At 46.6% G+C, this 22,272-nt stretch overlaps 1 protein-coding gene across 4 annotated transcripts in view; it reads right to left on the bottom strand.

Moving 5' to 3' along the window:
- Positions 1 to 22,272, bottom strand: part of PTGIS (prostaglandin I2 synthase) — a 552,295-nt gene that overhangs the window by 52,956 nt on the left and 477,067 nt on the right. For all 4 annotated transcript variants that reach the window (XM_069651268.1, XM_069651270.1, XM_069651269.1 and 1 more), the window contains 2 exons: positions 13,402 to 13,570; positions 8,762 to 8,943 (listed from right to left, as the gene is read on the bottom strand). In XM_069651268.1, the coding sequence (XP_069507369.1) occupies positions 8,762 to 8,943; positions 13,402 to 13,570 (351 nt within the window). The remainder of the gene's footprint in view (positions 1 to 8,761; positions 8,944 to 13,401; positions 13,571 to 22,272) is intronic.

Genomic DNA, 22,272 nt, shown 5'->3' with positions numbered 1-22,272 from the left:
TGACCAACTCTGCATAGGCCCGCGTCAAACCAGGGCTGATAGTGTTCATGGCCTGAGATTTCCTCTAAAACTGGTGTGGACCAGATGTGACTCATGGGGGAGAGCCAAGTGGTCACCTTCTCACCGTGTCCCTTACCCTCCAACGCCTTCCACATTGTTACTAGTATTGGGTGATCCCTGATTCTCCTTGGGAGCTTTTTCATCGGGACCCATAACCACTCACCCATTGTGACAGGGCTCAGGAGGGAGTTTTCAAGAAAGACCCATTGTTTGTTGGCGTCCTCTCTGAGGTGGGGGGCCAGGGTTCTGAGCTGGGCTGCTCTGTGGTAAGTTCGTAAGTCTGGGAGGCCGACCCCCCCTCTATCCTTGGGGAGGGTGAGTATTTCATAACCTATTCTGGGTCTCTGGCCTTGCCATATGAATTTCGTTATGTGTTTTTTGGCTTCTTTAAGAAGTGCTTCTGGGGCTTCCAAAGGGAGCATCTGGAAAACGTACAGAACCCTGGGGAGGAGGTTCATCTTTACAGCGTTTATCCTTCCAATCCACGAGATTTGCCCCTTACCCTATGTCTCCAATATGTTATCAAACAGCGGGGGGTAATTTGCCTGGTTTAGATCTTCGTGGGGCCGGACGATATTGATCCCCAGGTATTTAATCCCTTCGGGACGAATTTGAAACCCCTGGGGGGACAGTTCCGTGAGGTCCCTGTCTGCATCTGGGGCAAAGGGGAAGATCATTGACTTCCCTATGTTCATCCTGAAGCCTGAGAATTGGCCAAACCGTTCAATAACCCGAACGGCCGCCGGGACCCAGCTAGTAGGTTCCCTCAGATGAAGCAGTATTTCATCTGCATAGAGGCCGAGCTTGAAGGTCCGACCTCCAACATCAATACCGCGGACCATCGGGGCACATCTGATGTACTCCGCGAGTATTTCCATGGTCATGGCGAACAGGATTGGGGAGAGGGGGCAGCCCTGCCTCGCCCCCCTTTGAAGGCTGAATGTTCGTGAAAGGCGACCATTTACCGTGACTCTAGCAGAGGGGTCTGTGTATAAGGCCTTAATGGCTCGCCTGATTCCCTCGCCAAAGCCCAGTTTGACAAGGACTCCGTGTAGAAACTCCCAGTCCACCCTGTCGAACGCCTTTTCGGCGTTGATGGCCACCAGGACAGGGTTGTCTCCCTTCGGGGCCGCTTCCCTCATCAGGTGCAGGGTTTTTCGGAGGGTGTCCACCCCCTGTCTCCCCTGTATGAAGCCCACCTGGTCGGAGTGGATGAGTACCGGCATATGGCTGTCTAGTCTCGTGGCTATGATCCAGGTAAACAGTTTAGCGTCCACGGTCAGGAGGGAGATTGGTCCATATGACCGGCAGTCTGTTGGATCTTTGCCCTTCTTCGGGATCACTGTTATCAGTGCTTTGCCAAAAGATGGAGGCGCACTCCCCGTCCTCATGATATTTGTGAATAGACCCACCAGAAACCCCGCTAGTAGGCCTCCAAAGGCCTTATAGAAGCCTGCGGTGAAACCGTCCTCCCCGGGGGCACTGCCCAGCTTAAGACCTGATATTGCCTTGAGTACCTCTTCGCTCGTTATTGGGGCGTCTAAAGCTGATGCCTCTGGGGGGTCCATCACAGGTAATGTTACTCCTCCGAGGTATGCTCCCAGTGCCTCTGCCTCCACTTCTCCTTCCCTCCCATAGAGAGTCTCATAGAACCCCGCGAATTCCTCCACTATTCCCTCGGGATCCGTTTTTGTCCCCTCATCCCTGCATGAGATCCTTGACACCCATCTATCTCTCCGGTGGCCCCGGAGTTTGGCCGCCAGCATGGCGTCAGCCTTATCCCCTTTCTCATAATACCTTTGGCACAGGTGTTGGAGGCCCGCCACAATTTTCCCCATCTACAATGATCTCAGCTCTTGCCTTTTCTCTCTTGGATCCCCCAAGTCCCTTTTCCTCTGCTCATCTCTCTTCCCTTCTGATCCCTCCAATGCTATTATCTCCACCCGTAGCCTATGAGCCAGGAGAGTCCTGGTCCTTTTTTTGGAAGCCCCCTCTCTAATCAGAACACCCCTCCAGGTCGCCTTTGCTGCCTCCCAGACTGTCTCTATGTTGACTTCAACCGTGTTATTCAGTTCAAAATATTCATTGATCGCCTTCTCCATCTCCTCCTTAAAAACCACATCCCTTAGCAGGAAGTCATTGCATTTCCACAGGGATTCTCTGGGTTTCAGACCCAATACACTAATGTCTGCCCAGACCATATCGTGGTCCGACCAGCTAACCGGGCGGATGATGCAGGACTCCACTCGGCTCATGTTCTGGTGCCCCATGAAAAGGTAATCTATTCTTGTTCTGGTGCCATGGACCGCTGAGTAGAAGGTGTATCCCTTTCCCTCCGGATGCATTTCCCTCCATGTGTCCACGAGCCCATAGCCCCACATCAGCTCCTGGAATTTCCCCTGGGGTCTACCCGCTCGGCTGCCTAGCGGGATGGCCCCTCCACTATGATCTAATTCCCGATTTGCCCACATGTTAAAGTCTCCACCCAGTATAAGGAGCCCCTCTGTCCTGGCCATGAACTCTCCCATCGCCTCTTTGAGAAATTCAACCTGGCCCACATTAGGACAATAGATAGCTGCTAGGGAGACCCTGGAGTTGTGCATGTCACCTGATATAAAAATGGCTCTACCGTCTTCCCTCCCCCACCTGGTTACCTCTGTGAGTCTCTGGTTTCTCTGCAGGATGATCCTGACTCCACTCCGTTTCGTGGGAGCGGATGCCCAGAAGGTCTGGCTCACGTGTGCTCCGAGGATGGCCCTCTCCTCTCCCGTGACCATCCTAGTTTCCTGTACAAAGAGGATATCTATTTTAGCATTCTTCATTTCCCTCCCCAAGAGGGAGCGCTTTGCTGGGGAGTTCAGACCCTTTACATTGAGTGAGCCAATTCTCAGTGACTCAGCCCGGCCCCTATTCTCATTGTCTGCCATTGGGTCCTTGTCTTGTATGTACCGTCTTCCCGGATCTATGCTTGCTGCCACCTTCCAATGTGGTTTTGAGACTGTGTGGCTCCCCAAAATCCCCAACCCCAACTCCCTCCCTTCCCTCCTCCCACCTCCCCCTCTTTATCATGACGCCTGCCAACGGGCAAGCCACCAGGGTGAATGCAAGTCCATCCACCGCAGTCCCCTTGTTAAGCTCAGCGTCCCCGGCCGGGGCTGTTTGATTCAATCTCTCAGTTTCTCTAATAGCGCGCCTCTGACCACTTTGTCCCCTCCGGCTTCTGTTGTGGGGGTGTTTAGTTTCTTGAATATCCTTCGCCCCTTTATCTTCTTCTGTGTGGACCAGAGGCCCTCCGGCTCCCTCCGGCGCTCCGAGGCTCTTGCACCTCCATCTCGTTTCCTTCCTCTGGGGTCTCCCCTTTGAGTACCTGCAGCACTTGGGATGCCTCCTTGCCGCTGGTCACTCTATAGTCCACTCCTGAGCGTTCAAAAGACAAGGCGAATGGAAGGACCACCTGTATCTTATGTCTTGGCTGGTGAGCCACTGGGTGAGTGGCCGGCACTCTCTTCTGCGGGTGAGAGTGAAAGCCGAGAGGTCCTGGTAAATCCTCACTGTGTCTCCTTCGAAAAAGAAACTCTCCAGCCTCCTCGCTTTCTCGAGGACCTCCATTTTTTCTCTGTAGCGGAGGAAGCGCACAACTATGGACCTTGGGCCGCCCCTCGCTCCACCTCCCCCTCGGTGGGCTCTTTCCAGCTGGACTTCCTTGCCCCCCTCGAGTGTGAAGAGTTGGTTGATGAGGCCCTGAACCTTTCTCCCCACGTCTGCGGCAGTCTCGCCTCTCTGTTGAGTCACACCCATAATGTGCAGGTTGTTTCGGCGTTCTCTGTTCTCTAGGTCGTCCATTTTCAGGGCTATGTCCTCCTCTCTGATTTCTAGGTCTGTTAGCCTCGCTTCGTATTTCATGTCCAACAGGTCCATTTGGAGGTGGTTGTTTTCCATTCCCTTAATTTTTTCCTCGAGCGTCTCCACTCTCCCCCTAAGATCTACTATAGAGGCTTGTATGTCCGTTCGAATTGCTTTTATCTCCTGGAGGATGTCCTTAAGGTCGTCCTTCGTTAGCACTGCTGGGGGGGGGTCGGCACTTGAAGGCATGGTGACTCTGTGTGGATCACCGAGGGGTGCGTTGGACCGGCGGAAGCGTTGGAGGGAGCGGATTGCGCACATGGGCTGGGTCGGTCCCAGGGTTCTGGTCTCTGGGTGCCCTTTGGAGTTTGGGTGGGGGCCTTAATGCCTTGAGGTTTCCTCTGGTCGTCTTGGGCCCTCCCCGCTTCCGCGGAGGCAAGCATGCATGTGGGGGGGGACCCCGGTGATGGCTCCGGTCCTCACGAGGGGGGGCTAAGATTGTGATTGGGGCCGGCTTCCCCAGATGCGTCACGGCTGAAATGTTCCGGGGGGACCCCTGTACTCCAGGGGGGAAGGCCGTGCTAGCTTTTACGGGGTCAGTTGCACTGATCCGTGCCCGGAGGGCACTGGGGGGGCAAACCCAGTCCGCCGAATATCAGTTCTCCCCCCTGCGCTCCTCACCTTCTTTGGGCCATCGAGGGCCGCCACACGTCCATTGTGGGCTCGGACCCCTTCACTGGGGGCTCCTTTTCAAGTAGGCCTCCGTGCGCAGGAGATAGGTCGGGAGGCCCCCGGAGTCCTGATTTGCTGCTAGTGGGCCGCACCGGAGCGGTTCTTGGTGGTGTGGGGCTCCCACCAGGGCACTCCACTCGTCCCTGGCCCCGTGCGATGTCCACACGCCACCGGGGCAGAGCTCCAGGGCCCGCCCGGCGTCCGCGCACTGTGGGGGGCGTGCTCCGGCGTCTTCCTCTCAGTGTTATGGGCGCAGGCTGCGGCTGCGGAGGCGACGACTGGCTGCTCCGGGTTCCACGGCAGGTCCGGCCGAGGCCTTGGGCACCGCGAGAGGTGACGCCCTCAGTGGCTCCGTTGCACGGCCTCCGAAAAGGTGTCCTCTCTGTTGCTCGGCGAGCGGGGCCTCAGATCGGGGCCAGGCTATATCCACTTTCGGAGGAGCGCTCGATTCGTTGGGCCTCTGATGCGGGGGCGCACATTCCCGTCGGGGTTACTCCAAACTCCCGGCCGGGAATTGGCTCAGAGTGATAGGCCCTGCGGTGGTGGAGGAGTGCTGGTCTCACACGTCCAGCATGCTCCGCGCCCCCTGGCGGTCTCCCCTGGGATCCTTTTCAATCTGGCTTTCACCCAGCTATCGGCACAGAATCAATCCTGGTTATGGCACTCAATTACCTTTGCCAAGTGTTGGATGGTAGAAGTGTATCTTGACTTATCTTGTTAGATCTTTAAGCCACTTTCTTTGTCTAATGCCTGGATGTAACCTAGGGCAAGGGTTGCACAAAGACATGAGAGAAAAACATAAAGAAATCAATAACGCTGGTTAAAAGGATGAGACTGGCAAAAAAGATGAAAGGTGTGGGCAGAGAAACAGAATGGATGGGGCAATGGATATGGAAAAGAGATAAAAGGAGTGATCTAGGGAGGAGGATGTGTGGGTAGCTGGAGTTATGAATGTGCATATTTCGGGGACTGTGAAAGGGTCAGTGGCGACACTGATTTGCTGATTGCTGATTTTCACTCTGTTTATATAAGACCCATTCACCAACCTTGTAGAACTAGATACATTTCAAGGCAGCCTCTGCTGTTTTGTGCACGCATAAGACCAGACTTGTGTCAATCAGGAAAGATGCCAACACACTGAGGATACATTGGGCATCATTCCGAGGTTACCACAAACCGGGTCCGGGTTCCCTGAATGGGGAATTACAGGGCCATTCCAACCTTGGAGGACCCGGTATTTCTCCATTCAGGGACCCCATCCCCATTCCCATTCCGGCCCCCATAGGGCTCAATGGGAATGGGGACCATGCTAACAACGGGCCCATTGTTAGCATGCTGGTCCTTTAGCGGCTCCCACTAAGGGCGCCTGGTAAAACCAGCCACCCTTAGCGGGACCCGCTAAAGGACCCCGTAATGCAGCGGTAAGGGGTTATTGGCACCAGCACCCTTAACGGTGCCATTAACCCCTTACCGTCCACTCGGAATGAGGCCCATTGTTCATATTGTGGGAGCTAAGGGGCACACAGATAGTCTCTGTGGCTGAAGCTGGGAGACTGAGAGACCTTGTAAGGGGCCGGAGAGCAGGTTGCACAACGTACAAAAGTGTTTATGTTTTGTGTTGTTTGAATTATTAGTGCCTGTGCATATTGTTACAAATACACAGGTTCTGCAGCAATAGGAATACATCAAAAGCCAGCACACAACATTAAATATTGCCTTGGTGCTCACCAAAGAAACATTCCCAAGATGGAATGATATTTTGTGAGACAACATGATGTGTATTTTTGAGAGAAGCTAATAAAAAAAATAATTATGCAACTGTATCAACATTGCAAAGTTATTCCTTTTAGAATTTTACAATGTTTATTTCTAATGATCATTTCATCTACATACTGTAGACATAATAAGGTTGCATGTGTCTTATTCAGCAAGGTGCATTCTCAAAAACCAGACTAAGGATATACATTATTTTCTGTTGTACTCTTTTGTAATAATGTTGAGGGAAAGGGGAAGTGGACAAATAGTACCAATACAAGTTCATGGGTGCTTTTCATAAAATCAAAGAACATATGAATGACAACAGTGATTCTTATATGACAAATATTGTATTGTAAAATTAAAGAAAATGGTTGTCTGCTTAAATCACAAACAATATAATGCACACTGAGCTTTCGTGTTCATTTAATTTGTCACGACATTAACACTAATATTAAAGTGTTTTGTAACTATGAACTATATACTTTCATGCAGTCAACTTGAGACGTCAATTTAGGACATCTGTGCATATGGCGATGTTGTCATGGTGCTGTGCTACCCAATGACCAGACAACCTTAGAAAATTATACATATTGGATTATATTCGAAATGACAAACCATATACAAACATAGTGTTCAGTGAAATAAATCCAATTCTTTGCAGTAGGAACCTTTGTTGAAGTGCCCTTGATCAATTAGTTGAGTGATAACTGGATCAATTCCTTATATATTCATTGTTTTTTTGTAATCAATACAAGTATACATTTGGAGTGCACGCAATGAACAAGCTCTATTGAAAGTTTCAAGGATGGTTAATGATACAAGCATTCCATGAGTGTTTGATTGCCAGGATGGAGGCGAGGCGTGAGATTTGTCCAGTCATCAAGGAAGATGTGATACAGCAGATGCTTGTTTCTTTCAAAAATGAGGTCATTACAACAGATTTTCCCAGCAATGTCCAGCTTAGCGAAGGTGAACATGGACCACCATGAGAGGAAATACGAGGTAAAATATACATTTCTTTCGGGAGGTTATGCTTAGCAATAAACAAAGACATTTATCTCTACACATATTTAACTATCTGTACAAATATTACATTTGGTCTCACAAAAATATGAAGCCCTTGCTTTCACACTCTCACTTTCTCTCGTATATCCTCTTTTTTACCTACCGTAATACAGGCGTATCTCACAGGGTGTTGTGTTACATAAACTTTGCTGCAGTGCCAAGTGCAGTTACCACTAAGGCAAATATGGTGCTAGTGTAAAAAAGAAAAAAACAAATACGTTTTTGCCCCCGGGCAATGTTTGCCCTAGACCTTTGCCCTGATGCAAAAGTGCATTGAATGTATCGTTTTTTGAAGTAAGGCATTGTTTGGCCTGGTACTAATTGCACTGATGGAACGTTTCTATGAAATGGCCACTCCACTGAGTCTTGTATATTTTTTACTGGGTAGTATTAAAGGAAATACAACTGATGATTACTATTGCATCACGGAATTCATGGCACCATTAGCAACAGTGCTTCTGTGACCCCATTCCTGTGGACTCCACGGGAATGGGAATTTACCGCTTCTGCCGCCTGGCACCGGGAAGCCAGGTGGCGGAAACGGTGTTACGGGTTTGCCGGTAACACGCCGCCTACCGGCAAAGCTGTAATGAGGCCCATTATCTGAATTGGCGCAAAAAGAAGATAAAACCTGAATGCTAATAAAAGATTCTCTTCAGATAAAACTGAGACAAAGTGCCCACAGGATTCGCTAAAGAGGTTTGGCTTACAATTATTCATCCTTTCCTATGAATGTCAGAACAATTATTAGGAATATGAAGATAATTTTAGTGGATATGTGGTCTACATGCAGTTAGCAAATGCTGTGAAGACTCCACTCGTCATCCTCCTAAGAAATGGTCCAAATCAGTAATGACATAAGAACACACACTTTTCTGATTTTTATCACGAGTGAATGTGATATTCGATATAATCCCTAAATACCTATATTTATTTTTCAATCAAATTATTGATGTTGTTGTCTGCTATGGTGCACCACTACTATGAAATAGAAATGCGCCGTCAGTGAATATACAATGCATTACTATAGTATGTATATTTAACTATTTTTTTCAGTTTTGTGTAGAAGCGATGAAAATATATGTACCCACAGCTTAAGCTGTGCGTACAGAGCATAACACAATTGCAGGGTAGCTCTGAGAATTTCGAGTTAAGAATGTTTTAAGCAATATTTGTTGAATGTATGCAATTTTCGAAGGCATGCTTCTAGCTTATGGAAATACGGTATGACACATCAACAACAATGAAGGTGTGATACAACTTGCTGTCACAGTAATTAAGCGCACAAGTGGCAGGACATTACCTCAGGGTCTTGGTAGATGTCGGGGTCCATCTGGGGGCTTATGTAGGGAAAGAGGCATAGCCTGTCTCCTTTCCTCAGGCTGTACTCCCTGCCATCTGCCAGCTTCAGGACCATGTCTTGGAGGACTTCTCTTGTGATGAAGGGAGCGGCTGTCAGCCGCAAAGTCTCGTTGAGCACGCTGTCTGCATAAAATAAACCGACGCTGAAGTTACGCCATCTGGCAGAGCGGAAATAAACAACGCTTGCAGCGTAGCGCACGCTAGGGGTAGGCACATTTGCTCAATTCGAATTCAACGTCAGGGGGTGATGGACGATGCAAGTGGGCAGCAGCCTCCATCTCCTCCCCAGGCAATGTCTGCTTGTAAATTAACGTATATGTATTTATTTATTTATTTATTTATTTATTTATTTCGTGCTTTGTAAGCAGCACATGCAAACAAGATGCTTCAGAGTGAGAAGGAAAATAAGAACAGAACTGGAGAGGAGAAATTAGAAAATTGAAGAGGAGTAGATAACGTATAGGTTACCAAATCGCCAGGTCAAGGGACGATAAAGTGGCGCAGTGGCACAGGGGCGCTATGTATACAAGGGCGCCGTCAGCTCACACAATGGGCCTCATTACACGGAATGCGGTAAGGGTTTACCGGTACCGGTAAGGGCACCGGTACCGGTCAACCCTTACCGCCTTACTACGAGGTCCCTTTGCGGGACCCGACCTCAACGGCTGGTTTTACCAGCCGTTAAGGAACGGGCCCGCAAAGGGACCTTGGTGCTAATTACGGTACCGCAATTTGCGGTACCGTAATTAGCTCCTCCCCATTCCCATTGAGCCCTATGGGGGCAAAAATGGGAATGGGGAAGTGCCTTGGTGAATGGGGAATTACTGCGCCCACTCACCTTGGAGTAGGGCGGTAATTCCGCCATCCACCAAGGCGGACACGGTAAAATACCAGCAGCAACCATGGCGCTAATAGCGCCATGGTTACCGCATACCGTGTAATGAGGCCCAATGTATAGTATCATGTAAATCGCATGACAATTTACATTGTGTGAGGTGGCAGCGCCCTTTATTTGCAGCGCCCCGGTGTAAAGTGTCTGTCAATGTCTTTCTATTAGTGAGTCAGTCACTAATAGAAAGTCATTGACTGACACTTTACATGACAGTGAGTGACAGAGGTGTGGCACCAGAACCGATTGAAGAATCACACTGCGCCTTTGAATTCTGGAATTCGTTTGAAGTCTAGGGGCACCCAAAAAGTGTAGACATTAAGCCCGTACTGATCAGGTGCTTTGAAAACACCATAGGGTGCTGTGTCCCAGATTGAGGCATAACAGCTGCCGCAGGGGCTATGCATAACAGTGACAGGGACACCGAACTATAACTGACAGTCAGTTAGAAGGAGGTTGTTGCCCAGGAGGGAGGAGGAAGGTGTTTGTGGCATTGAGATGTTTCACATCTGGCTTACATGCTGACCTGGCAGGTTACGAAAGCATGTTGAGGTGTTGACAGAGAGGCTACAATGCATGTGAAGGGCATGTGTACATTGGCTATGTGAATAAAAGCACAGGGTGAGTTAAAGTAGGGCGGTGAGTTACATGAGGATCTGGGGGATAACAGAGTGTACACCGAAGGGTTCTGAGTTTGTTCCCCGAACGTTAGTAAGTGTGGTGAAATCCTCAGGCATGATTCTAGAGCATGCCACCACTTATGAGTGTTACCTGACAAAGCCTGTTTCTTGGACTTTCCTTGCATGTCCCATGGGTCTCTAGGATCATTACGCTTACGATGGGGGATGTGTGGGTTTGTCCTGGTATTCTTTCTATGTTCATGGCGCTGTCTAGTCTGGTCAGGAGAAACTTTTTAAGAAGCTACACTGCCAGGAATGTGCTGCCATCCTTTACCTACATAATCTTAACAACTACTGAGCAATATGTTGGTACTGACATAACACATAAGATCGCACATAACATCACCAATTACATCAGTTATGATTCCATCACATTTGCAAGAAGGACAGATGTCCTTCATGTTATACATTATAACATTGCATGCAACTTGGGAAATTATATCAAAGATTACAACAGTCACGCAATCACATAGGTGCCTCCCACCATCAATGAGAAAATAAATATGTCATCCGATATTACCTCAGACATATCACACTTCATGTGTGCAACTTGATATAGGACTTGACTGATCCCATTGTATCTTATGTGACAACATTAAGTGCCTAATTAATGTATCACTAGGAGTGTGTGGTCAAACGGCATATATCCTTAGACATATGGAGAGGGATTACCAAAGAGATATCTTATACTCCCAAACATTCAGACTTAATAAACAATACTCCAAGCCACTAGATAATGTTGTTCACAAATTTCAACTTTTACATTAAAGAGTACTAGCATGCATTACATGACTGGTAATAAGGACGTCAATGATGCACCTAGTGCAGTCTGACCATTGCCAGAGTTGTGGGCTAGTCCTGGAGATTCTGGCACACTGTCTAAGGTTGGCGGGTGGTGTTACAACATATACACATGTTCTTGGGAGTCCAGGTTGATGACATGCCTCGGGTGACACTTTTTCATTACCTGAATCTGAAAAGTAACCTCAGCTGGTTGCAGAAACTATGGCTGCTGCTGAGTAGCGAAAGCTCTGACTCTGCAGTTTGGAAGACCAAGACAGAGACCAAAAGTAGAGGATTGGCTGCTTGAAGTCCCGCTGCCCACAAAGTAAGAAACGGTTCATGGTGTCTCCTTCTTCACCCCCAAGCCTGCTCGGTGCTCTCTCACCTCCTGTGCCATTGTCACTCCCACTTCATGTCGTCCACCTCCCAGTCCCACACTCTAGCTTAGATCACTGTTTAGCCTCACGCTAGTTTTTGCTCTTCTCTTCCTTTTTCATTTCTCTAGTCCTTCTTTCTTATTTTTTATGTGAGAGTGGTGGGAAGAGGAGAACATTTCTTGAGGTTGTTATCAAAAAGGCCCCTCACTAGTTGTGATTGTTGTATTAAGATAACTGTGTTGGAATGCCAACTGTGAAGCTGTAAATGCCTTAGCAGTTCTGATATTTAGCATTACAATGATGCTGGTAATTCTGTATTTAAAAAGCAAGCTCTGCTTACCAAACTCATTTTCATAAATGCTCCATGCCAAAAAGCATAGTGGGCCATGTACCTGTGTGTTGATGTCTGCTGACATCCGACAGCAGCTGTGCTGCAGTGGCAACTGTGCAGACGCAAAGGTCCAATGAACATTCCTATACTGAACTGTCAACAACCAAAGGTTTGAGGGTAGTGGATTAATAATTAAGTATATGCCATGTCTGATTTGACATGGTGGCTACTGGGATCACACAATTTTTAAAGACACAAGCTTTTGGATGTCACATTATTGTGAGCTTTGTGAGGTGACTCATTCATGACAGGGCTGGGTGTGTATTAGCCATCTGGCCTGTGTGTACCCTCAAAAACTATGCAGAACCTTGTCCAGGAAGCTTCTCTTTGATTCCCCTGAGGAGACAATCACACTCCCACGGGAGAGTCCAATAGGAACCGGTGCTTCAAAGACCATCCTGACATGGCAATGGCCCTCTCATGCAGATGGAGGGGATGGACTTAGAGTATCACAGACGAGAGGTTCAGACAAAAGATGGGTCTCACCATATTGGAATTTGCTATGGGTCCTCCATTTTCATGCCCCTTCAACACTTCATGCAGATAAGGCAATCTGGGTATGACATCAGCAGGCAGAGGACATGTGTTACAGCAGTCAGTGTTGGAGCCTTAACAACAGGCTTGCTGTGGACCACTCTACTGTAGCATATTGCCCATTTAAAGGGGTAATACTCATCGTACTTGATTTATCCTCTCCTCAACACTGACTCGCCATTGGAAGAGCATGACTTGAACGTCTCTACACCGGCTCTACTGTAGTAAAAAACTTAGAAGCCTGGTCTCACCCTGTTGAGATCCAAATACAAGAAATTAAATGTATTTTAAGGGGCTCTGTCCATCTGGTCCTCTTTAAAGGACCATAGTGACTTTTAAGACCCTCTATCCAGATACTCTTTGACATTTTCCTGCTAAGATCGTTGCCTAAGCACTCCTGTCTTCAAACCATATGTGCCCATTTATTTTAAAGTCTGCTTTCTCTGTGTTTACCCTTACAGGGCGGGGCAGTAGTGTTTTTACTAGTTGTGTGCATTCTTAGTTTAATTAAAGATTCTACTTTTATTGGACATTGCCCATTATATAGCCATTGTTTCCCTCTTAACATGCCATGCTGTATTTTTTGGTTGCTTGAATAATGTTTAAAAAAATAAAATACCTTGGACATATATTTGTTCTATTCTGAATATTGATGATCTGTTGGTATGTCCTAATTGAGTGAGTGAGAATACTGGTATAGCACACAGGTATCCAACAAGCAATGAAAAATTAAGCTTTGGGGTGTTACAGGGCTATATCTTAGACATGCTCCTTTCCAGAAATCAATATTTTTGCCTCCTGGGTTTATGGAAATCCCACAAATACAAATATCAGGTGGAGGATATATTTTACGCGATATGTATCTACATTCACTCACCAAAGAAGGGTATATGTTATCACAATATTTGAAAGTCCATCTATACTTACCAAAAATATGAGCACTGTCCAACACCTCTTGGCTTGTGGCCTCTTGTTCTTCTATTGTGTGTGCTTTGCTTTTTAATATTCTTTGTAATTCTCCTTTGACTTCTGCCAGTGCATCAGGATTCTTAAGAAGGAATGCCAGCAGCCAAAATGCTGCAGGGCCTGCATTACCCTAAGGAGAGAACACCAAAGAGGATATATGTTAATGGTTGCTGGTTTTGAACCATGAAAACGCATAGTCACAGCACATAAGAGAGCATATGTAATTATACCCTTCTAGCTTTTAGTTTTGGCTGATTGAGAATGCTGATAACTCATGGGGGCGGGGGAGTGGGGCGCAGGATTTATGTTATGATGATGCCATAAAGTCATGCAATGATGACTGATCATAAATGAGAGTTAACAACAATATGGGAGGAGTCTGGGAATGTATTTGAATACTTAAACGGTCACTCTTTCATATGTGCCAGAGTGTGTATATTATTTTTCTTTAAATCCTAATGGACATTAGATAGGGAAATCGCAATCTATTGGCTTGAGGCAATACTTTCCCAGAGGGCTCTCTAGAATGACATGCGCTGTAGGACTGGCGAGGCAGCACTCTCAGGAGCTCTTGGGGTGACTTAGTGGGTGCCACCTGACTGCAATTTTCTGATTCCACTGGCTTATACTAGTTCAGACAATGGGTTCTTCTTCTTTGCTGGGAGTTCATCAGGGGTGTCAGCCCTGCGACACTGAGGAGGTGGACACGGGACATCGTGAGATGAGAGAGAACTGACCAAGAAGCAGAGGGTCACATGATGACGAGAGACGGGTTTGAAACCGAAGACAGACTATGGGGATATTCAAGACATGCTATTGTTATGTCATGGGGACGGGTGAGGGCGAACGTAAATGACATATATTGCAAGGAGTCAGACCATGGGTTGATACAATGTGAAGGCGAATTGGAGGCGGGTTCAGTTAGCTTGGGTGGTTGGTTAATGAGGTGCTGTCTGTTTATTTGGTTTGCAAACCAGTAATAAAGTGATCTTGCCCTGTCTATTTCCAATTAGACGCCTTAGTCCTTTGTTTTAATTTTGATTGATAGATGGTTACTGTGACTTAAACCTTTTGTGCAATGCTGCAGATCACTGGATTTCGAGGCCACCCACAAGCACTCGAGACGATAATGTAGGAGACCTACTTTCAAATTTCCATAGGGGGTTTCCGGAGGAGGATGCTAGGCTGGTTGAAGTTCATACGGGGATGCACAGTGAACCGAGGATTTTGTTGGGGAAAAGGGAATGGACTACAGGGGATGGGATGTTTTAGATGATATGCTGAAATGGATGGAGATGTTGGGCTGGCTATATAGTATTGGTAGTCGTTTTTTGCTTGTTTCATAACTATGATTCTTTTAGTTCTGTCTCTCTTTTATACATAGATTAACCTAGCGAAATACCAAGGGTATGGACTGTGCCCGGTACAAAGCCTGGGTACTGGTTAGGTTAACAGTTTGGGGAAAAGGTAAAGGCCAGAATTCTAATCAGGACAGGCCGATGATTGCATGGTGGGAGTCCTTATAACTATCAGGACCACTTTGCAGTGTCTCTGGTTGGTAAACGCAAGCCCCTTTCCTCTCAGGACCATGAAGGAGTTGAGTCAAAGAATGCGTGGATCAGGGGGTGCCTGAATAACAGGGCAAGTGATCAGTGGATACAGATTTAATTAGGGAAAGGAGAAAGGGAACACAGCAATCAAAACAGGCAGAGGAACCTCCAAAGGGATCTCCCGCCCTTTATATATTTAGGCAGTTTGTCTTGTGATTATTTGGACTCATTGCACTCCTTGACTCAATGCAATCGGCAGACATAATTTCCGATTGAGGGGCAGTTTAACCTGGATAAACTGGGAGTCCTTAGAAAGGCTTTGGAGGCAGAATGTACTAAAATACAAGCAGCCCAGTGGGGAGCGTTTACCACGTGGCTGAGAGTGACAACGCCTAGGAGGAATTATGGGAAAATTAGAGGACTGAGGGAGATTAACGATTGACTGATTGGACAAATTAAGGTACTGAGAGGCAGAAGAGGAATGGAAGGGGCTCACCTGTGCCCCCAGATAGTTCAGGAGGGGGTGATGGTTACAGACAAGGCAGGGGAGGATCAAGGGTTTGTGGGCCATTCACGATAATGCGTAGGGATATATTCACACTGCTGAACCATTGAAGATAAAAGTAGACCCATTTAAAAGGTTGCTCCGCACACCCCAGTACACCCTGAAGCCTGAATCAGAGGCAGATATCACCCCGGGCATTGAATATTTGCTGAGTCAGGGAATTTTTGTTCCACTCAGTAGTAGTTTAGGTTAGTTTATATATTTGGAACGCGGACCAGTGGCCCGAGGGCATACGGGCACAAAAAAAAAAATATGGACAAAACATTACTGAGGAAACCACCCATCAGTAATAATGATACTGTCTGCAGATACACATTATCTGAACATGAAACTCTTCAAGCACTGTTTGAACGCTTCTTTGGATTCGATCTTCCTGAGATATGGCGGGATCGAGTTCCAAGCTATAGGAGCTGCTGCAATAAATGGTATGCAGTGATAAAATTGCGGCAAAAATGTCGCCTGTACAAAAAATTGTGGCAAAAATGCTGTGGTTTGGCCCGTTAAAGTTGTACCCCATTACACCATTTAAGGGGAGTGGGAGTTGCGGGGGTAACCCCCGATTCCCTTAAATGGTATAATGGGTCCGGGGTTTGAGGGGGTATCCCTGCATCCTTTATATGGATTGCAGCGGCAAAACCACAGCCTTTTTGCAGTGATATTTTGTGTATACTGCCATTTTTGCCACGATTCTAACACATGGAACCCAATAAATGTGCCTTTACTGAGTCTGGTCAGCTTAGTCCTGGGTGTCACAAGGACATTGTCCTTGTTAGATCTCAAGGACCTAATCTCATTTTTTTTTCATACACTTTTGGAAAGGTAAGAGGGGCTCTTGACAAAGAGGCAGTTACAAGTTACTGACAGTAGGCAAAAATACATTCTCGCCTTCATCCTATATGCAATAATCCTATTTTTCCTTTGAAGAAGGCAGGGAAGGGTGTTTATCATTTTGTCCAAGATATACAAGCTATCAGTACTGTGGTGATACCTTCCTTTCCCGGGCTACCAAACACAGCTACCATATTGTTCTGTATTCCACCAGAGGCCATGCATTTTGTGGTGGTGGCGTTCAGCTTTTTTCTCTGTTCCTATACATAAGGATCGTCAGTACTTTTTCACATTTTCGCACAGGGGGTCCAATACACTTGGACCTGTTTGCCGTGGGGGTATACAGAGCTCCCAGCCCTCTTTTCACAACAGTTAAAGAAAGATCTGGATTATATGAAATGTCGAGGGAAGTCAGTGTTGATACAATACATTAATGATTTGCTGATTGCTTCAACCTGATATGAGGCTTTTAAAGAACACACAAGGGTCCTGTTGATCGCAATGGCATAGAAAGGGCATAAAGCTTTAAAGAAGAAGCTGTAGTTATGCTCGTGCATGGGACATGACATTATGAAGGGATGTCATCTGATATCCGTTATGGGAAAGAGACTGTTTATAGCATATCAAAAAGCAGGCTATAACTCAAATGTGAGCTTTCTTAGGGGCAGCCTGTTACTGCTAGCAATGGATCATGGGACATGCAGAAATAGTTAAACCACTACAGGAGTATACCCGATTGAATACTCTAGAGCCATTGCAGTGGACACAAGAAGCTGAAGAGGCATTTAATAAAAGTAAATGATTATTACCCAAAGCTCCTACATTGGGCCTACCTGATTATAAGAAGCGATTTACCTTGTACAGTCAAGCGAGGAATGGATTTGCTCTGGCTTTTGTGAAGACATCATGAAGTCAGACACAGACAACACATTCAACTTTCTAAGAAAAGCTTTATTTTTTTTAAATTTCAGAATGGAGTAAGGCCTAACTTGCCCTATGCTAAGGTGGGATTTCCCTACCTACCGAAACTAAGGCTAGTCAGTGTCCGTAAATTCAAATGAAAAGTCTGTCTATGTCCAAAACCTTTACTTGCCCTCACAACTAAATATATACAATGTGTGGGGATGTCAGCAGCTAATTAAACAGTGCTCAAAAGAAAAGTTGTGAGCTTCTTCCAGCTCTTTGGCTTCCTCTCAGCTTCCCCTTTTCTCAAGTTCGAAATAGTCCCACCAAGACCTCGGTGTTCCCTTCCCTGAGCATTCAACACATTCCAACAATTCCACAAAAAGGTCCCTGGGTTCCCTTTCCCACGTGTTCAACACAGTTCAACAATTTCCCAAAAGGCTTCTCGGTTTATTTTCCCCAAGACACAGACTCTTTCAGCTGGCATAAACCTAAAAGGCAGTTCAAATCCACCAGCTCTCAAAATAATATCAGTTCAATTCTTGTTCATTCTCAGTGAGCCAGTCGGTCTAGGCGCAGTTGTCGGACAACACGCTTACACCCACTAGAGGTCAAGTAACAGATAGTCCTGCTTTCCTTAACTCTATTCAAAGGGTTACTCGTCTGGGCACAGTTATCAGTCCACATGGTCCATCCATCACAGGTCACGCAACTGGCAACCCTATGCACTTTGGTGTCCTTCTGTATTCTTCAGATTCTGCCCAGCACACGTATTTCCTCTCTCAACTTGTAGTCCTGTGGACTCTTGTTTATTGGCTCAATACGTATTTCCCATTATTCTTCTTGGCAGTCTTTTGGTTTTGCCACCACTTGTATCTCATATAATTCACGTTGTGGCACATTAGCCTTTCTCACCACCTTGCTTTCACTTAATCTTACTTTCACTTCATTCATTAATGTTCATAATGATTCAGCACTTGTTTTGCTTTGTTGCCACATTCAAAACATACTCAATAAATCCTTTAATTAGTTTGGTATTCAATAGTCATTGCTATACTCTTCAAAAGTACTTATTATACTTGGTAGCTTGTTTGTTATTCAAAGTCATCACATTTGCCATTCTGTAGTATGACTAATAAGATTCAGTTTGTTCGGCATTCAGGTACGTCAGTTTCCCAGCCCCAGAGCGCCCCGGTCGGAATGTTCCCTTTTCCACACTCCACAGTAAGAGTTCCCTCCTCCAGGCTTCTTTGTTTTCTCTTCTTATCTCCGCTTTCCCACGAGCTTCCCAGCGAGCAGTGCTCACTATCTTGGGCAGTTCACAGCCCGGCTCTTCCACAGCGGGAGCTATCGAGAGCTTCTCTTGCTCTCTGTACGGACGGCAGCACCTTGGAGGCTTCGGTGCCCAATGGCTTCGGTTGTGGGCACTGGGGAGGAGGAATGACAGGAATTTCAATCATCTCATGGCCAGTCTTGGCACCACCGTCTCCCTCGTACTCCTGCTTGTCCCAGGTTCCCTCAGCTGGTTTCTCTGTATGCTGCATCCTTTGCCAGCTCCTTCTCCCTATGTCTCTCTCCCTCTCACTCTTATACACCTGATGCATGTAAACAGGCGACAGGTGTAAGTCCTCAACATTGATTGCCTGACTTTGGTGAAGCTGATTAGTGGGACATTCCTTACTATAGTAGGTTAACTCCTCAAAAGCCCTCTTCCTCGTCTCAGGATCAAAGTGGTGAGAAAGCAGGCGAATGTGTATAATTTCTAGTTATTTCCTCCTTGTCCCAGTCTTATGATAAAAGAACTCTGTTAAATTTTTGTCAGAATAAAGAGTCAAGGGCTGACAATAGACAAGAGAAATGGGGATACCATGCCTCACTCAAAGACGTCTTCTCCCCATTCCCAAAGTTCCCGCCACCCAGGTGATCCCCCCTCACGCATTCACCCCAAGGGTCAGGATCCAAAAGCGATGGTCTTTCCCTGGCCACCTGAGCAAAGAATGCCGGGGGAAAGAGGTGCAGATGCCCTCAGGCTCCTCTGGGTATCCTCACACTGTCCATGCCCAGAAGCATGGGACCATCATATACATACAGCTTATTACAGTAAAGAGTTGGCACCAGTTGGAACAGGAATGTCACCCTATCTATGATCAGTGCCTGCTGCAGCACTGGCAGTGGAACAAAGTGAAATATCATATTGGGTTCACCTTTAGAGGTGGCTGCTCACATGCAGTAGTGTCATTATTGCTAAAGAGAAAGAATCAGCATCTGCCTGTCACGAGAACTAGCAAATATGAGATGCTCTTATTGAACTCTTCCAACATAATTTTGTCCAGATGCTGAAATTTGAATTCTGCATCCTAGTTGCCTACTCCGCAGGATGGAGAGCCATGTGATTCCAGCCCACATGACTGTGTGTCAGTGACTGACTGCCTGGTAATGGCCATACTGATCTCTCCAATGTACCATTGCCCGACCCAGATCTTGGGTATTTCGTGGAAGTGTTGTGTTTTAGAAATTAGAATGGGAAGGTGGTTGAAGGGTATGTGTTATGTGCCACTGGGGAGGTGGTGGGGAGTGGACAACTTCCCCATGTGATATCAGCTCTGGTGACAGGATTATTGGCCCTTACATGAGCCTGCCGATTGGTGGCGAAGCAGTCTGTTAACATTCACACCGATTCACAATACTCATTTGTCAAAGCCCACAACCCTGGAAGCAGAGAGGCTTTGTGACCTCAACTGGCACTCCCAGAAAAAAACAATCAGTACGTTTTGGCTCTTTTAGATGTCATAATGCTGTCTGAGCAGTTTGTTCTCGTTAAGTCTGCTGCCAACAAGGCTCTGTAAATTACTTCAATGCAGCACTCCAACTAAGTCAATGATTAGGATGGGATGCCCAATGGAAGCCCTTATTTATATATTTTTATGTCAAAGTTCTTTAAATCTGGATGATGAACCCTTATATAACGCCCCTCTCTTTGAATACCCCTGGCCTCACTGAGCCAAGAAGTAGGTTTGTTTTGCAAATTAAAAGATTTATTTGAAGAATTAAACAATCACACTTTTATGAACAAAATAATATTTGAACAGCACACTTATGAATATGGACGGTAATCAACAATGGGTAAGATTACAACATTGACAATCTCTTTAATCACTTAGGAGTATGAATATGAAGGATAATGCAGCAGAGAATACCTTATATGATTCAAGGAAATGCAATGATGGGAAAGAATGCAGCACAGAAATAGACTTGATATGATTTCAATCAAAAGATAATATGGTCACTTTTTCCCCTGTGACTACTCATTCCCCCCAGTATGCAATATGAAGAGATGGAAATGAGGACACACAGGTTTCAGGAATATTAATCAACAATGCAATTCACTCCCAGTTCCCCCAGCAAGCTTAGAGAAAACACAGGAAGTATTTTAAAACAGGCAAAAATACTTTTGAATGTGATTGCAGTGAAAGTGAAAATATGCTAAATTGATTTTAATTCACCTTGGTAACTCAAGTCGCACTCTTGTGTGATTGGCCCAAGTGGTTTGATTGACAGCTAGGCTGAGTGAATGGGGGTGTGCTGCATAAAAGCAGGGCTTTAGGGACTGGAACTTCAGAAGTCGCCACAGGACCTAAGAATCCGAGGAGGGAGAAGCTGAGCCGGCCTGCAACGATGACACCACCGGTGGAGCCCTGCTGAACCGTCTCACCACTTTTCCCAACGACAGAGGAGATCTCCAGCCCGGAGAGTCTTCTTCCTTCGACTGGTGGGGATAACCAGTCTACCTTCTTTTCGCCTTCCTGGAGCATCTCGTGGCCGCCTTGCCTGTGCCAAGCACCCCGGCAACCAGGATACCACGTTTTCACCACTACCGCGAAGCGAAAGGGTAGTACCTTTGTACCGGAGAACTTCGCGGCTGGTTTCTTCCCTGGCAGTGCAGCGACCTTCATTCTTCCTCCACGAAGAGATCTTCTCTTCCTCTGGACGACGCTGTGACTTGCACCCACTGCCAGGAACAATTGCCCCCGCTGGAGGATCCTCTCCATTTAAGGTACCGTGTTCCGCCTGGCTTCCCTTGCAACCGTTTGAACGGGGTGTATTAAATCCTCGTCTCTCGAACCTGGGTTTGCCTGGGACACCTTAGCTAACTTTTCTGCACTGAACTAAACCTTTTTCGAACTACCTCCACAAACTTCGAAGACTCTGTGCAACTGTCTGATCTTGGGCATCTTCCGCCCGGCTCCCTTGAAAGTGGGCCTGGCACCTAAACTTCCTTGCTCACCAGTAGACTGTGCCTTCCTAAACTTGCTGTGGTTCTTTAAAAAGTGTTTAGTGTGTATGCATCCATAATTCTGCTTTTCCCTCCCTTTTTATTGAACTTGTTGGAATGCCATTGAACGTTAAGCGCTCACCTCTGTCTGGAAATAAGTGGTGTTAACTAAGACTTGTCCAACAAGTAATCAGTGATGTACATATGATAATAGTGATTGTGTTTTGAACTTTTCTTACCAATTTAGTGCTAGTGTGTTTTATAAGTGTGTGTTAAATAAATAATTATATACTTTTACACCCAAGCTCTGGTCAGTGTTTGCTTGTGCTGCTGTATTTCTGTACTTATTTTGTATGCTCTGTATACTGCCTAACTCTTCTTGAGGGAAGTCTGACTGCTCAGCCACAGCTACCAAGTGAATCTGGGTGGTACAGACTGCTACCAAGTGGGTTTACTGCCAAACACCTGTAGTCTTAAATCTTTTGCAGTGGTCCCTAAGGGAACTGCACAGGTTTCTGCCTAACACCAGGCTATCCAGGTCATTCCTTACAGCCCGGTGACACAGTACTGATAAATGTTTACCAAAAAAAGGCAGCACTAGCCCCCAGGTGGAAGGGGCCATTCTTCACAATACTCACCTCAGACTCAGCTGTAAAGGTTCTGGGGCACCCAACATGGGTGCTTGTGAGTCACTGCAAATTGGTGGGAGGCCC

The sequence above is a fragment of the Ambystoma mexicanum genome, chromosome 3p (assembly GCF_040938575.1).
Source record: "Ambystoma mexicanum isolate Mex_15411 chromosome 3p, UKY_AmexF1_1, whole genome shotgun sequence".
Lineage (NCBI taxonomy): Eukaryota > Metazoa > Chordata > Amphibia > Caudata > Ambystomatidae > Ambystoma > Ambystoma mexicanum.
Note: the sequence above shows the minus strand (reverse complement) of the source record. Positions and strands in the feature narration are given on the sequence as shown.